Here is a 15206-nt window from a genome sequence, read left to right as displayed (position 1 = left end):
CTAATAATCAAACCTTATTTGGATCTCAAGGAGTAGAAGAGAGCCAATAAAAAAGGATCAGGCTTCCCCAACACATGCATACGTATACAAATTGATTTAACAACACTAGGTTAAATTATCTAGAAATGTTAAAACGGTATTATTATTTATATATTTAATTCATACCTAGGAATGGAGCTATGTCAAAGCAAATAATTACCAAGCAAGTACTTTGAATTGCCTTTTAGGCTGGAAGGTTGGCAGGCTGTGTAATCAAATTGTGTGTTTGTACTCCACCATCATGCATGAGCACTCAAATAGGCATGTTTATATATAGTTGAATTGGTCATTCATGTAGAGAAATATCAATTATCACAATTCCAATTGTTCCTTCTGAAATCAGCTATATAAGGAAAACATTAGTAAATTGCATCAATTGTTTGCCTATGAGGATTAGCATGATTTCATCTTCAGCAATATATTGTTTCTTCAAAATAGTAATCTTCATTAACTCCAACAAACCAAAATAATGTGTGAAGAACTGACTATAATTAGCATGAACGTTAAAAAGAATATATTAACGCTGGCAAGCAATGAGATACAATCATTAGCATGAGAGACTTTCCAAAATTTTACTTGCAAGAACGTTATATTATTTTCTCTAGACTTGAGATCATAATTATTGCACCTTGCCATGTGAAAGGTTTCATAAACCACATAAGATCGAAAGATGTAATTTAACTGCAAATATTAATGTTAACAGATAATATTACAGAGCAACAAATTATAGGTCTACATATTGCCATGTAATACACACCCAAACATCACACAACATAAAATCTACTATATTCTCCATTCCTCTACTCCATGGAAGTTCTAAAATAATATGCTAGAGAACGTAGTTGCAAATCTAAATGTGATATGATGCATTCTCTTAAAACAATCAACAGCTTACACTTCTCAATGTTCATCAAATTCAACTTATAAATCTGTCAACTTGCACTATTCGGTGTTTATCAGATTCAACTTAAAACATAACTGTAATGCTTGCAACATATAAAGTAAACTATTTTGCCAACAGTTGCATGAATTAACTGTCCTCAGAGCCAATAGTACCTAAAATGCCAAATGTTAAACTAATCAAAATAGCATTAAAAGAAAGTCAAGGATTCATACATTAATAAAGACATTTACCTAAAATATAGAAAACTTTTACCCAAAAGCATGCAATTGTCGGATGGAAACAAGATCCATAAACCACTTGGCTCTAACAAGGAAATATTCTGGGCCACCGAATTCGAAGACATCAACAGTGACTAACTTTTCTTTCCAAGGAAGATTGTTTCCCTGCCTTCACAAGCTTTAATGTACACTGCCATAATCTCAAGAAGGCATGTGAGAAGATTCAACACAAACTTAGCAGCTATAATTGAGAGCTTTCGATCAGTTAGGATCTCTAATGCATTCATGCTTGCTCAAAAGCAAATGATGACTTGCAGGTTTGAACCCTTTACGATACCAACACCGTACAAGAAAACTCTCCAACTTCCTTATCTGTCATTGAATTAATAGCAACTTGATTATTCGCTATGAATTGCTAAAATATTACATCTTAATACTGGTATCTCAGATATGACTTGGCCATAGTCTAAAGGTGTAATTTATATTTTAATCAAAAGATCAAAAACCTGAAAATATAATGCCTACACTATTACTTACTATATGTCATTTCAGGCACATACACGTTTAGATTGCTGGCAATCAAAAAAGCCTAGAGATATAATGCCTACACTATTACTTACTATAATGCCTACCTTATCAGCTTCTGCCAATCTTGGACCTTTAAAATAGGGCACAGGGACCCATTAACAAATTATTAAAAACTAACCTTAGTCTTTATTATTATGATACACATGAACGGAAAACAATGCAGAGAACAGATGTAATGCAAATTGTTTGACAAAATGATTCTGCAAAATATGGCTTCCAGAATTGCAATAATTGCTGGATATGCACAAAAAAGGCTTCTCCAGAAAGCCTTCAAGATCTTATATTCAAAACAGTCTATTACAAATTGCAGTTTTAAATCGGATTAGATCAACTTCAGAAGGGCAAATCTCCAGTCTTCAGCTCACAAGAGATTCCGTTCATTATATGTTTGTAAATGAGCCACTTAGTTATTTTATTTCTATCTTTACCGTTTGTCTATACAGAACCCATTTTATGGCAAGCAAAGGAGGACAAAGGCACTCAACTAGAAGGAGACTAATGCTTATGATTAAAACTAAGTGTGACTAACATCCTGCAACATATTTATTTCTAAAGACCAGGATACAGAACGAATTGATACACAAGGAATTCAATTAAAGTTTTTTACAAAAATAGTTTGTGCCAGGTAGCGTAAACATGGCTTCTTATTCTAATTCCTAAAGTCATAGGTCTTTAGAATTGCAAAGCTTGAACCACCACCTTGCCCTCCTCTCTTTAATTTCTCTTCTCCCACCAGAAAAGACAAAACAGTGAACATGATGAATTACTACGAATTTAGAAATCGTGATTGAAATTAGAATCAAATGAGAGCTGGATACTTCAAATCACTAAAAATAATTAGGTTCAAGTTGACCAGTTTCAACACAATCTACCATGGAAAATCAACAAAAGAGAGGTTAGTAATGTTCTTGTAGATTAAATAACTAAGATATGCAATTATTTCACTGCTTTCCTACTTCCAATCTATCATGGATGTTAGATGCTTGAGGGTAATCTCCCTCAAAATTACCTGATTAAGAAATTAGTCAGTCTGTTGTGACCAAGTTTGTGGGTGCACTAGAAATTTTTAGCCAATTACATCCCATGTTTGCATTGGCCAGCTGTAGTTTTGGAGTGCTAAAAAATATCAACCATCCAACAAGCAAAAGATAGAAGGGCTAAGTTGGAAAAGTAGCTACAATAGTCCATTCTATATTAAAGTAAGATGTTTGAAGTTACTCTTTGTGCAAAGGTCTCTGGTGAGTGTCTTGTCAAGTGCAGGAATGATGCCAAACTTGAGGGGCTCTCTGAACCACAGTGCTCAGATCTCATGAGGAATTTTCTTTTCTTCTATATGCTTCCTGAACTAATATTTTAATAGTGCTGCATTTCTGCTTTTTTGTTTCCTCTCATTGCAATTAAATCTCTTCTTTTGTCAGAACCTTGCATTTTTTTTGGAACAGGTAGAAAACTCTTTCAATGAATATTCAGGAATTTGAATTCCAGTTCCTTATTCCAGAATTTTATGTTCAAACCTGATTTTAATCTCAGACCTTGCAATTGTCATGTTATGACAAGTTTCTGATAGTTCCATGATATATACAAAGAAATTGGTTTCAGTTGTTAGCACAAGGACACTATTTAAGCAACCAATAGGCAGACAATAATCACCTTGTTAGACCAAATAAGAAAAGTTTGATTTAAGCCAAATCAATTGCTCATTTTGAGAATGCTGGAGTAAACAATCTGATCTCGATAACAGAAAAAAGCTTTCAGCAGCAGAAAGAAAGCAAAAGCTCTAAATGGCCGGAACAAGGAGATAGGAAAGAAGACCATACTTGTCTCACAATGAAAGGTTCCCCAGCTAAAGTCAAAGGCTCTGTCAGGATAGTTAGAAATCCATTCCTATTGCCATACACAATATCTGTGAAGTGTCTGTCACCAACCTGGAATGAGCAAGAATATTTTACAGATCAAATGCATTATAGGTCACAACAGATATACATTATGGAAGTTTCAAAATATTCAACAAGAAGGCACTTCCATGAAAGCTAAAGAATTTTCCTTGGGGTTTACTGAGCCTACCATCACAAGCAATGAAGAATCATAACCAAAGTACTTTTCAATGTCTTTTGCAGTTCCTGCTGGCTTTTTTGTTCCTGTGAACAACAGAATATGCAACCAGTGGGAAAAAACAGCAGGACAAATCAACATCATTGCACAAGCTATTCACCTTCAAATTGGACACACAAATTCCTAGCCATTAAAACATATCCATATCTTACATGCAGACACCAGTATGCCTTTAGACAGTCATTCTTTCCTTTCAAAGACCAATATAAAGACATGTAGACAAGTATAAGGGCAATGGACGGCTAAAAGAAAAGATATCATAATATATAACTGAGTCTCATTGATATACATTAAAATTGAGCACGGAGAATCTTTCAGCCATCAATTAACTAACACATAATTACCAGCACATGCTAGTATGTCTTTAGAGTTTAGGCACATTAACACTTGTTCTTCACAGACCAATGATAACAGATGCAACCAAGTATAATTATCCAAGGATACTGGACGATTGAAGAACAGGTAACATACAATCCAGCTGAACAAAAGCAATAAATTGGAAGAGTTCTGAAAAGGCAAAGAACATGTTTGTGTTTATTACCTTAAGAAAACTTTAACATGTATGCGTAATATGTGCACATCTTAGTGTGGTCCAAAACATGTCTGAAACTATGATCAAACTTACCAAAACCCTAAAATGACAGAGCAAGTGAAACCATTAATGTTTAAAGGAAAAAAAATCTTTTATTTTTTAAATGACAGCATAAACTCAGCCATTTTAATCATTCAGATGTTGTTCATATACTGCTCATTTTCAAAGTGTAAGAAAAATGAAAACACAAAAAAAACTATGAATTTATCTCACATAAATCTTGAGACTTGAAACATTAAAGCAGTACATAAAAGTACACTAAAGCCGAGAGAAAATGTGAAACAAGGAAAAAAAAGAAACAAGCAAATATGGTTATCCCACAGCAATCAATTGCAAATTCATGATACAACCTAGACATGAATGAATAACAATGAAAATTACAAAGATCTATCCTCCACAGATAGATGGGTACCAGAACTGAAAGCTGTAAAGATCATTTCTAATCATAAAATCCCAGAAGGTGGCAAAAGAAAAATAAAGCAGTTCTCAAATGGTCAAACCTATAGGTGCCTTGCATTGTTTTTACTATAGAAAAAATTGTGCTTCAATTTAATTAAAGGTAAATTATCTTTCATCCAATCAAGTTATACATATAAAGTGTCAATTAAAATTTGATCAATTCCATTACCAAGATATTTTATATATCATATGTTATAGTTACTAAAATGAAAAACAGTGACCTCACCATGTCTTATAACAGGTATTCCAATAAGCTTCTCCAATGCATCTGCTACTGAACCATCAGGATCATATTGATAAAGCCCTGCTCTGTCAATACATCAAAGAAGAATATGATTATAATTTATCACTCAAGAAAATTTGAACTACTATATATCAAGAAATAGGATTGAAAAAAAGTATACGCTAGTATATATCAAGAAAAAGGACTGAAAAAGGGTATTCTTCTTAAGCCTTCAATATGCCTACTCATCATCAAATGGAATGAACTCCAATAATAAATCATTGCACCTTTCACAATGGAGACCCGTTATCAAATCCCCATAAGGTGTGATTTGCAGAAGTGTACAAGTTGAATGTTGAGAGGGTATATTGCCACATTTAAGTACGGATGTGGTGTAGCCCAACTAAGAAATCCTTAGTTACCGGATTCGCCTGGAAATGGCCGGATCCGGACTCGGGTCCGATTCGGATCCAGATCCACGTATGGATCCGAGCGGATCCGGGCAGGATTCGTAATCCTGCCTGTGGATCCGTACGGATCCACAGGCAGGATTACGGATCCTGCCCGGATCCTTGAGGATCCACGCGCGGATCCGCGTGAATCCGCTGCAATAACATAGTAAGGAAGCAAAAACGTGGGGCCAATTTCAATTTTTTTATGTGCTTTTTTTCCCTTAACCCTAAAAACGACCCTCTAAATCACAATGCAAGTTCATTTGCTCTCTATTTTGCTCTCTCATACTTGCTAGTTTGAAGTAAAGTGCTTGGATTCGAAGGAGATTGGTTGTGGAGCTTCAAATACCTTGCAAGAAGTGTTTAAGGTATGCATTTCAACCATATTCTTGAGTTCTTTCATAGATTATTGATTTATTATTAGTTTTCCAAATTTTCAAGTTTTTGTGCAAGTGTGAAGCATGGTTTTCTTTCACTTTTTTTTTCTAGATTGCAAGAATAGAACAATGAGCAGTCAAGGCTCAGTGGGTGGGGGTGGGGCTGCATCACCAAGCTTCAAAATTGATAAGGGGTCTCCTTTATGGAGACACACAACAAGAGTTGCACAATGTCCTGGGGGTGGGGCATACATATGGAAATGTAATTTTTGCAACATACAACATAAAAGCTCCTATTCCCGAGTGAAACTACATTTTTTGGGCCCTGCGGGTGAAGGAATTGACACGTGTCCAGGTAGTGATAAGAAGGGATTACCAGCTGCACAAATAGCAGCGTTAGCAAAAGAGCAAGAGGATGCTGATAGAGCAGTTGCAAAAGCAAAACATGGTGCTTCAAAAAAAACAAATATACCAACACCATCATCCAATCAAACAAACACAAGAACACATCTTTTTTTGCCTATGCCAACTACAAATGATGAAGATGAAGACCCATCTCCACTCACCCGCAAGAGAGGCCCACTAGATAGGGCATTCCAAATTGAAAAGAGAGACATTGCTGATCACAAAGTTGGACGTTGTTTAATTGCAAATGGTGTTTCATTTAATTTTGCTAGATCACCTTATTTTAGGGAGATGGTGGAAGCAATAAATGATGCACCCCATGGTTACAAACCGCCTGGTTATGAGAAGTTGCGCACTACCATATTACATGATGAGAGGAAAAATGTAGAGGCTCAACTTCAACCAATAAGAGATTTTTGGGTTCAATCGGGTGTGTCTATTATTTCGGATGGGTGGAAAGATTGTAGAAACCGTCCATTGATCAATGTCATTGCTGTATGCCCTAAGGGGGCAATGTTCTTGAAGGCAGTTGATTGTGAAGGGCAAGTGAAAGATGCAGAATTTATTTCACGCATTCTCATTGATGCCATAGAGTCAGTGGGTCCTAATAATGTTGTTCAAGTAGTCACGGACAATGCAAAAGTTTGCAGGGCTGCAGGGATAATTGTAGAGTCTAGATATGATCATATCTTTTGGACACCATGCACCGTCCACTCTCTCAATTTAGTGATGAAAGCAATTGGCACCGAAATAGATTGGTTGAAAAGGATATATGAGGAAGCTGAAGAGATTCAAATGTTTGTGACAAATCACCACATGTCACAAGCAATTTTTAGGAGTTTCTCAGACTTGGAGTTATTGAAGGTAAATTTTTATATTTAATATATAATTGAATATTATTGGATTCCACAATTATTAATTTTTGTTGTTGTTTACATTAACATGTTTTAATTTTTAAATGTTTTACTAACTTGAGTTTAACATGCTCTTAGGTTGCTGAAACCCGCTTTGCCTCTCACACAATCGTCTTGAGACGACTTGTGAAGGTAAAAGAAGCATTGAAGCATATGGTCATTAGCCCCCAATGGGGCGTTTGGAAGAATTCCAATACAACAAGGGCTTTAAATGTGAGAAGAATGATACTAGATGAGGATTGGTGGGGTCTTGTAAGTTATGTGTTGGAAATCACCGATCCAATAATGGCAATGCTTCGCTTCGCAGATAGTGATGAGCCATGCCTTGGGGATATTTATGATTCCATGGATAGTATGCTGGAAAAAATTAAAATGGTAAGTTTTACGCTCTATTACAACAATTTTTTATTTGAGAGATATCTAGATTCTAAAGTTTAAATTGACATATTCACTAATTATAATTATTATTCATATTTCATATCTTAGGTCATACAGAGGAGGGAGAATGATCCTGAGGACACCCTTTACAAGAACGTGGAAAAAATTGTTCATCATCGATGGAACAAGATGACCACACCTTTGCACCTCCTTGCATATGCTCTATCCCCGAGGTACTGTAGTTCTTATCAAATGTTTGTGCTTATTTTATCCAATGTTTGTGCTATTGATATTTGATAGTGTTCAATTGTCTTTTGTTATCCCCAGGTACTATAGTGCAGATGTACTTCGCATTCCAGGTAGAGTGCCACCATTTAGAGATGCAGAGGTTGCAGATGGGTATAAGAGGGCACTAGCTAAGATATTCGAAGATCCAGAGATTGGGGCAATTATGAGGAGTGAATTTTCTGCTTTCAACTCAGGTGAGGATTTCCACCCTATTGCCATAGCAGACCAAAGCAGGATGGGTGACATCAAATGGTGGTACCTTCATGGGCAAGCCTTCACGTACCTCCAACCTCTTGCCATAAAGGTCCTATCCCAAGTAAGTTTGTAAGATTAAGCTTAACATTCTCAATTCCTTGAATTTATTATTTAATTTATTTATCTTGATTGTTGTATTGATAATTTTTAATTTCTCTTTAGGTTGCCAGCTCTTCTGCAGCTAAGCGGAATTGGAGTACTTACTCCTTTATCCACTCAGTCAAACGCAATCGGTTGGCTCCAAAAAAATCAGAAGACCTTGTGTTCATTCACAACAATTTGCGCTTGTTGTCACGGAAGGATCCTAAGTACAAGAAGGGGCACGAAAAGCTTTGGGATGTAGCACCCGAGACTCCTGATTTAGATATGACCATCCGGGATCTTGCTAGATCCACTTTGATTGATGTGGATGATGAGGAGGAGGATTATGAGTTAACAATCCCCTCTACTACTAGTGGTTTGGGTTCTTCTACTGATACAGATGCAGCTCTTGCAGCTCACCAGTACCCCTCTGATGCGGGTTTTCTTGAAAATCCATTTGATGATTAAATAAAAACTTTAGTGTTGACTCTTGACTCTTTTATGAGTAAATCATGTTATAAACTTTAAGTTTAATGATCTATATTTTGAATGTTACAAACTTTCACTTTCAGTAATTCAATGTGAATGTGTTGATTTTCTTTATAATCGTGAAAATAGATTAATTATCAATGTCATTGATCAAGTATACTAGATTCATAGATGCATACTAGAATCATAGATTCATACTATGAAATGATTTAGTTTTAGAATTATGTATATTTCTCTTTTTTTTAGTGTGTATATATATATGTGTGTGTGTGTGTGTGTGTGTGCACGAATCCTCCACGAATCATAATTGGGAAAAAAAAAAAAAATCTCGAATCCACGGATCCGATTCACATGCCCAAATCGGATTCGTGTCACGAATCGGCAACTAAGAAGAAATCCAATTGCTAGAGCAAGATGAATTCAATGAAAGAGATGCCCCTTGGCCATGACATCTAAACCCAAAAATATACCCACTCATTCACTCAAAAATAGGATTTCCCATTTGATAATTCACATTTCCATCTAATCAAATCAGTTGAAAACAGACGAGGAAGCTACATGTACAAAGAAACTATTTTGTCCCAACAGATGGGAGAAAGGACAGTTGAGTACTAATGAATTACCAAACCTCACTACGTCTCCCATGCCTGCAATCAAGTACTAGCCAACCTATACAGAATTTATATGCATGGGGCAATAAAAGAATAAGTGAAAGCAACATAAATATAGATAATATCTTTCTTGGCAGGTGGATGAAAAGAATTTGCAAGTTACTAACCATCTCTAATCTCTCAAACCATAATTTGTGAGTGAGTTAACAAAAAAAAACATTTATAAAGTAATAAAAACTGTTAGGAAACCAAATGAATGTTGAAACTAACTTTCTTGCTAGGTGGATGAAAGGAGCTCATACATTACTATCTATATTGTCTCACCACAATTTGCGAATGAGTCAACAATAAACACGATTACAACAATTCATGCAGAATATACATCACTTGGAAACAACTTCTATTACATCAATAAATGTTAAACGATAACTGATACAACAGGGACTCTCTTTACCAAACACAACTAATCATGGCCATCTCTACTATATGGAATGATGTGACTCCTATTAGTATTTTATCATTCAATGACTAGATAAAAATCTGAGAGCTCCTCTTTGGCACTGATTAAATTGACCATTTATTATCCTTTGATTAACTTATATTAAATTTATCTAATTGTAAACAGTTATTCTACATCTTCGCTGTACACTGAATTGACCAAAGAGTCGAAGAATGTCCATGGAAGAATAAGTCACTTGGAAACTAGTAATAAACATGCTCCAATACAGTTAATGGTCAAGCTAGTCAACCAAAATGATAATCCTGCTGTGTACAGTGCAGCTTTGGTTTATGTACAACACTGATAAAGTCAGTTGATTGAAATAAAACCTGCCCATCTATGATTGGAATTGTATCAAGCATCTGTGGATGGAGAAACACCAATCACCCAACAATCAGAGTCAGAATGAAAGCCACACAATCACAAAACACTACGATTCATTGACAAGTTAAAACTGACAAAAAGGTTAATTATTACATCTTCGAGTAACTACTCCATTGTGTTCCATGCATCAAAGTTTCCCCTTTCTCTAAATCAAGCTCATGCTCGCAAGGAGACACTATGTAATAACCCCTACAGTTATTCAAATTTTGCTACTTCTGTACTGCTGTTTAGGTGGTATTGTTTGTTGTTTTATTTTCAGTTCTAGATTCACATATGTTTACGCAGGATTGCAGATTTTACACATGCAACATGGAATGGAGTCATACATGCAATTTTACCCAGGATCTCAGTTCCCAATGTGTGGTTTCATGCAATACAACCCGAGTTGGCCTAGTGGTGGAGAACTTGTACTCTTGAAAGAGAGGTCACAAGTTCAAATCTCACTTGGGGGTAGGGTATGTATGCCTCGTTTGTACCGCCAAGCGCGTCTCGAAAAAGAGTACAAGGTAGTCCCATATCATTGTCACCATATGTAAACCCAAAAACTATGGCATAGTGTCGTGGACTATAAAACCCACTTACTTTTTTTTTTTTATCATCTCATCAAAATGTCTTGAAAACAGAAGCTGCACCCGAAACCCTGGAATGAATAAAGCTAGAGAATACTCCAATTGAAGTGAACATGTAATGTCCCCTTTTTGGGACATTAGAAAATTACAAGCCAACTTCATAAAATATTAAAAGTGACTTGTTTGGGAGCTGAATGCAAATTATTGAAGTTATTTTAATATTATAAAGAGCTTAGTTACCCATTTGTGAAACAAATCCGATTCAGGCACGTGAATCGAAAATCCGTGGATTCATGAATTTTTTTTTCCAATTATGATTCATGGAGGATTCATATATATATATATATATATATATACTAAAAATAAGAAAAATATACATAATTCTAAAACTAAATCATTTCAAAGTACGTACTCCGGGGACGCATCCCCAGCAAAAAAAACCAAAGTTTCCAAGACGGAGATGTCTAGGACATCCCCCAGCCGTCCCCAAAATCATCAAATCAGCAGGGGACGTCTCTAAAACTCAAGGACGCCTGGGTGAGAAAACGGGGACAGCAGTATGGAAAGGGGACGCCTAGACGTCCCCTGACCATACCAGAGATGGATGGCCATCCCCAATTTTTGGCATGCAAAAAAATTAAAAAGTGAACACTAAAACATTTTTTATAAGGTCCCAACTTGGTCACCCAAGTGGGCCCCACCCCTCCAAATGCCTAAAAGGTTAATAGAGACCACATTTTGGTTGTTTTATCATTTGTTTGATTTTGCTAGTGAAGTTGGAGTGTCTTGAAGCTGGTTGGGGTTTTCATTTTGCAAGAAGAGGAGATGATTTTTTTGCTTCCAAAAGCTTGAACAAGGGTTTGATCTTCCATTTTGTGCACCAAGTATGGAACTCTTTATGCTTCCATTTTCCATTTTTTAAATAGATTTACATCTTGAAAAGACAAATTTTTATTTTTATTTTCATTGTTTCAACTCATATTTCCATTGCATTTTTAAATCTCAAAACAAAGCACAATGAGCAGCAGTGAGAGCACTAGTAGTAGTGGTGATGACGAAGAAAATGTGGTTGGGGGTGATGTTGCTAGTAGTGGTAATAGGAAAAGAGCTGATCCTAAATCTGATTCGTTTAAATGCCCTTCCACCATTATGAAGGATTTTGCAAAAGGTCCTTCTTCAATAGGAAAAAACCTCTTCTCCAATATTTCACACCTAAGCCAAAAGATAAAAAGAATTCAGAAGGGACTAGGGTGTAGTATTGCCATGTTTATCTCGATGATTACACGGGTAGCTATACAAGGGTGAAGTCGCACTTTTTAGGTGTTACATGTCATGAAGTCAAAGCTTGTCCTAACTTGACTGATGAACAAAGATTAGAATGCCAAAGATTGCACTTAGAGGCTGAAATGGAGGGGCAAATTTTGACAGTCACATCACCATCTACTCCGTCACAATCATCTAGGCATATATCATCCGCCATTGGTACTAGTGGCAACCCTACTAAGTCTAGAGGGAAGAGAAAGATGAGTAGTGGTGAGAAAGGCTTGGTGGAAAGTATGTTTAATGCATAGGCAAAGAAAAAGTGTGAGGCATCTATTGGTAGACTCTTTGTTGCTAATGGTATCCCATATCATGTAGCCCGTTCCACTTATTTTAAACAAATGGTAAAAAACATATTGAATATGAATCCCTCATTTGTACCCCCTGGTGAGCATAAGCTACAAACCACCATCCTAGATGAAGAGTACTCAAAGGTTGCTTTGTTGTTTGAGGATATGAAACGCACTTGAGTTAGGACGAGTTGCTCTATTGTGATGGATGGGTGGACCAATGTTAGACATCGGCCACTCATCAATATCTTTGTCACATCCCCTGTTGGCTTTTATTTTTTGAAAGCCATAGATCGCTCAAGAAAGGAGGATGCAGAATTCTAGTGCACCATTTTGAGAGATGTCATAGAGGAGTTTGGATCGTCTAGTGTCATACAGGTTATCACAAATTCTACGCCTGTGTGCAAATCAGTAGATATGATGATAGAGGATGCTTATAGGCACATCTTTTGGACCCCTTGTGTCCATGCCTTGAACAAAGCTTTGAAGGACATAGGAAAGATTGAATCGGTGAAACAGGCAATGCTAGAAGCTAGAGAAGTACAAATGTTTATTTGCAACCACCACACTTCACTTGCTCTATTCAGATCCTTCTTTGAAAAGTAGTTCCTTAAACCAGCCCAAACAAGATATGTCAATTTAACTATAGTTTACTTTTAGTTTGTTTGAAGTTTTTTTTATTTATAAGTGTTACAAACTTACATATGATGTTTTTAATCATTAATGTTTAACTTTATTAATATTTTAATTTATAATTGTCGCTATAGGTATTGCACATATTTTATCTTGATGATGGAGAGGATGATTGAGGTGTATGAGGCCCTTCAATTGATGGTGGTGAATCCAGAGTAGGTACGATGGTCCAATTCTAAGTCCTGTGAAGGAAAAGCAATGAAGCTAAGGATCCTTGATGAGAGTTGGTGGTCCACAATGAGGTAAGTTGTTGATTTTTAAATTTAATGTTGGTCTTTTGCTTGCTGATTTTCATACTAACAGTCTTAAGATTCTTAAATTTTTTATTTTGATTTTAGTTTCTTTTTTGCATCTTGCACATATATTTGCTCTGTCATAGCACCCATTGTAGATGTCATTAGATATGCTAATACTGACACTCCTAGTTTGGAGAGATATATGAGACTATTGACAGCATTTTGGGGAAGATGAAGAGAATTGTTGTAGCAAAGGATCCTACATTGGGGTTTTATGAAGAACATATTAGGCCTATTGTGACGCGGAAGTGGAACATGATGAATACCCCTCTTCATATGGCAGCCTTTGGTCTAAATCTCAAATGGTATACACAGTTGGGTGAAAGGGGCCTCCCATGTGATGATCCTGAGGTATTGGATGGCTTCACAAGAGCCATTGATAAGATGTATTCAGCTCAAGAGGCCTCTACTCTTCATGCACAGTTCCTTGACTTCACCAACCTATGTGGCCCAAAATTGGGTAAGCCACAAGCAAGGTTGGATAGAGTTGTTTTGGCACAGAGAGATCCTACTGGATGGTGGACCTGGCATGGGAGAGATACACCTAATTTAAAAACACTTGCCACTCGCCTCCTTGCACAGGTTGTTAGTGCCTCAGCTGCAAAGAGGAATTGGTCCACATATTCATTTGTCCACTCTATCAAGAGGAACAGACTTACCTCTAAAAGAGCGGAGAAGCTAGTGACATTGCATCATGCTCTTCAATTTGCAGATCATCAAACTCCAATGTATAGGCAAACACCAACTTTGTGGTGGGATGTTGAGCTTGAGGATGTGGTCCAGATAGATGAGGATGACACAGAACTAGGATTGGTTAGGGTTACATTAGAGGAGACTACACTTCCTGCGGAGGATGATAGTGAGGACTTTGATTTTGATACCATGGCACAGAGGCGGAATAGGAGCAGCAGTCTGCTTCATTTTTCTATGTTTTGTTTTCCATGTTGAACTTGAACACGATTACAATACTTATTACTTTATGGCAGCCCTCTAGCCTTTGGGCCTATAGCTTTGGACATATTTAGACTTTCAAATTTTTATGATATTGTTCACTGCTAAACCTATATTTAAATATTCTTGTTCACGTATTGATATGCATATTGACAATTGAGTATTAAAATCGGTTATTAATTCTAGATGGCATTCAAATGTTGTATGTTATGGTTCTATAATGTTTAAATGACATGCTTTGTGCTTAGTTTCATATGAATGATGTGTATTTGCAAATTTCAATGTACATTTTAAAATTTCTTTATATATATAGTCGTCCCCCCTTCCCCAAAATTGCTAAAAAAAATTGCTGTCCCGAAAACCCGTCCTATTGTCCCGAGCCGTCCCCGTCCCGAAAACTCGGGGGAACATAGTTTCAAAGTATGAATCTATGATTCTAAATCATTTCATAGTATGAATCTATGCATCAAATACATTATGATTATAACAAAATAATCCGGAAAAGAAAAAAATCTGTACGAATCCGGAGGAATCCAGCCTCTAGGGCACGAATCCGGTAACAAGGAAAAACGGGACACAAGGTGAAGACGATTAAAGACAGAGAAGGAGAACTGAACAGTCATAGCTTGATGCATTAAAAGAAGGAATGGAGACTCATTTGGCATACTTGATTTTATGATTTTGGATTTCATTTTCTCTCTTGGAGAGTTTTGGAGAGCTTCAGCTTTCAGCAGGTGAGAGGACAGAAACACTCAAGCTTGGAGGCAATGGACAAAAACCCACTGTCCGCTAGAGATATCACATGGGTATCTCACTTGT

The 15206-nt window shown here is 36.4% G+C and overlaps 1 protein-coding gene across 2 annotated transcripts in view; it reads right to left on the bottom strand.

Moving 5' to 3' along the window:
- Positions 1 to 936: 936 nt before the first annotated feature.
- The window catches only part of LOC149547996 (haloacid dehalogenase (HAD) superfamily protein), a 41250-nt gene continuing 26980 nt past the window's right edge, over positions 937 to 15206 (bottom strand). The window contains exons 2-6 of one of the 2 annotated variants that reach the window (XR_016353956.1): positions 5139 to 5216; positions 3814 to 3887; positions 3567 to 3674; positions 1196 to 1533; positions 937 to 1095 (exon numbers count right to left, since the gene is read on the bottom strand). Coding sequence is in view for 1 of the 2 variants with exons in the window: in XM_089792028.1 (XP_089648154.1) it covers positions 1423 to 1533; positions 3567 to 3674; positions 3814 to 3887; positions 5139 to 5216 (371 nt within the window). In the remaining variant the exon portion in view is untranslated. The other variant, XM_089792028.1, reaches the window with a different exon arrangement.

This window comes from Cupressus sempervirens, chromosome 7 (assembly GCF_028749045.1).
Source record: "Cupressus sempervirens isolate cs-2001-9-10 chromosome 7, ASM2874904v1, whole genome shotgun sequence".
NCBI classification, from domain to species: Eukaryota; Viridiplantae; Streptophyta; class Pinopsida; order Cupressales; family Cupressaceae; genus Cupressus; species Cupressus sempervirens.
The sequence above is the reverse complement of the archived record's forward strand: the minus strand, read 5'-3'. Positions and strand labels throughout refer to the sequence as shown.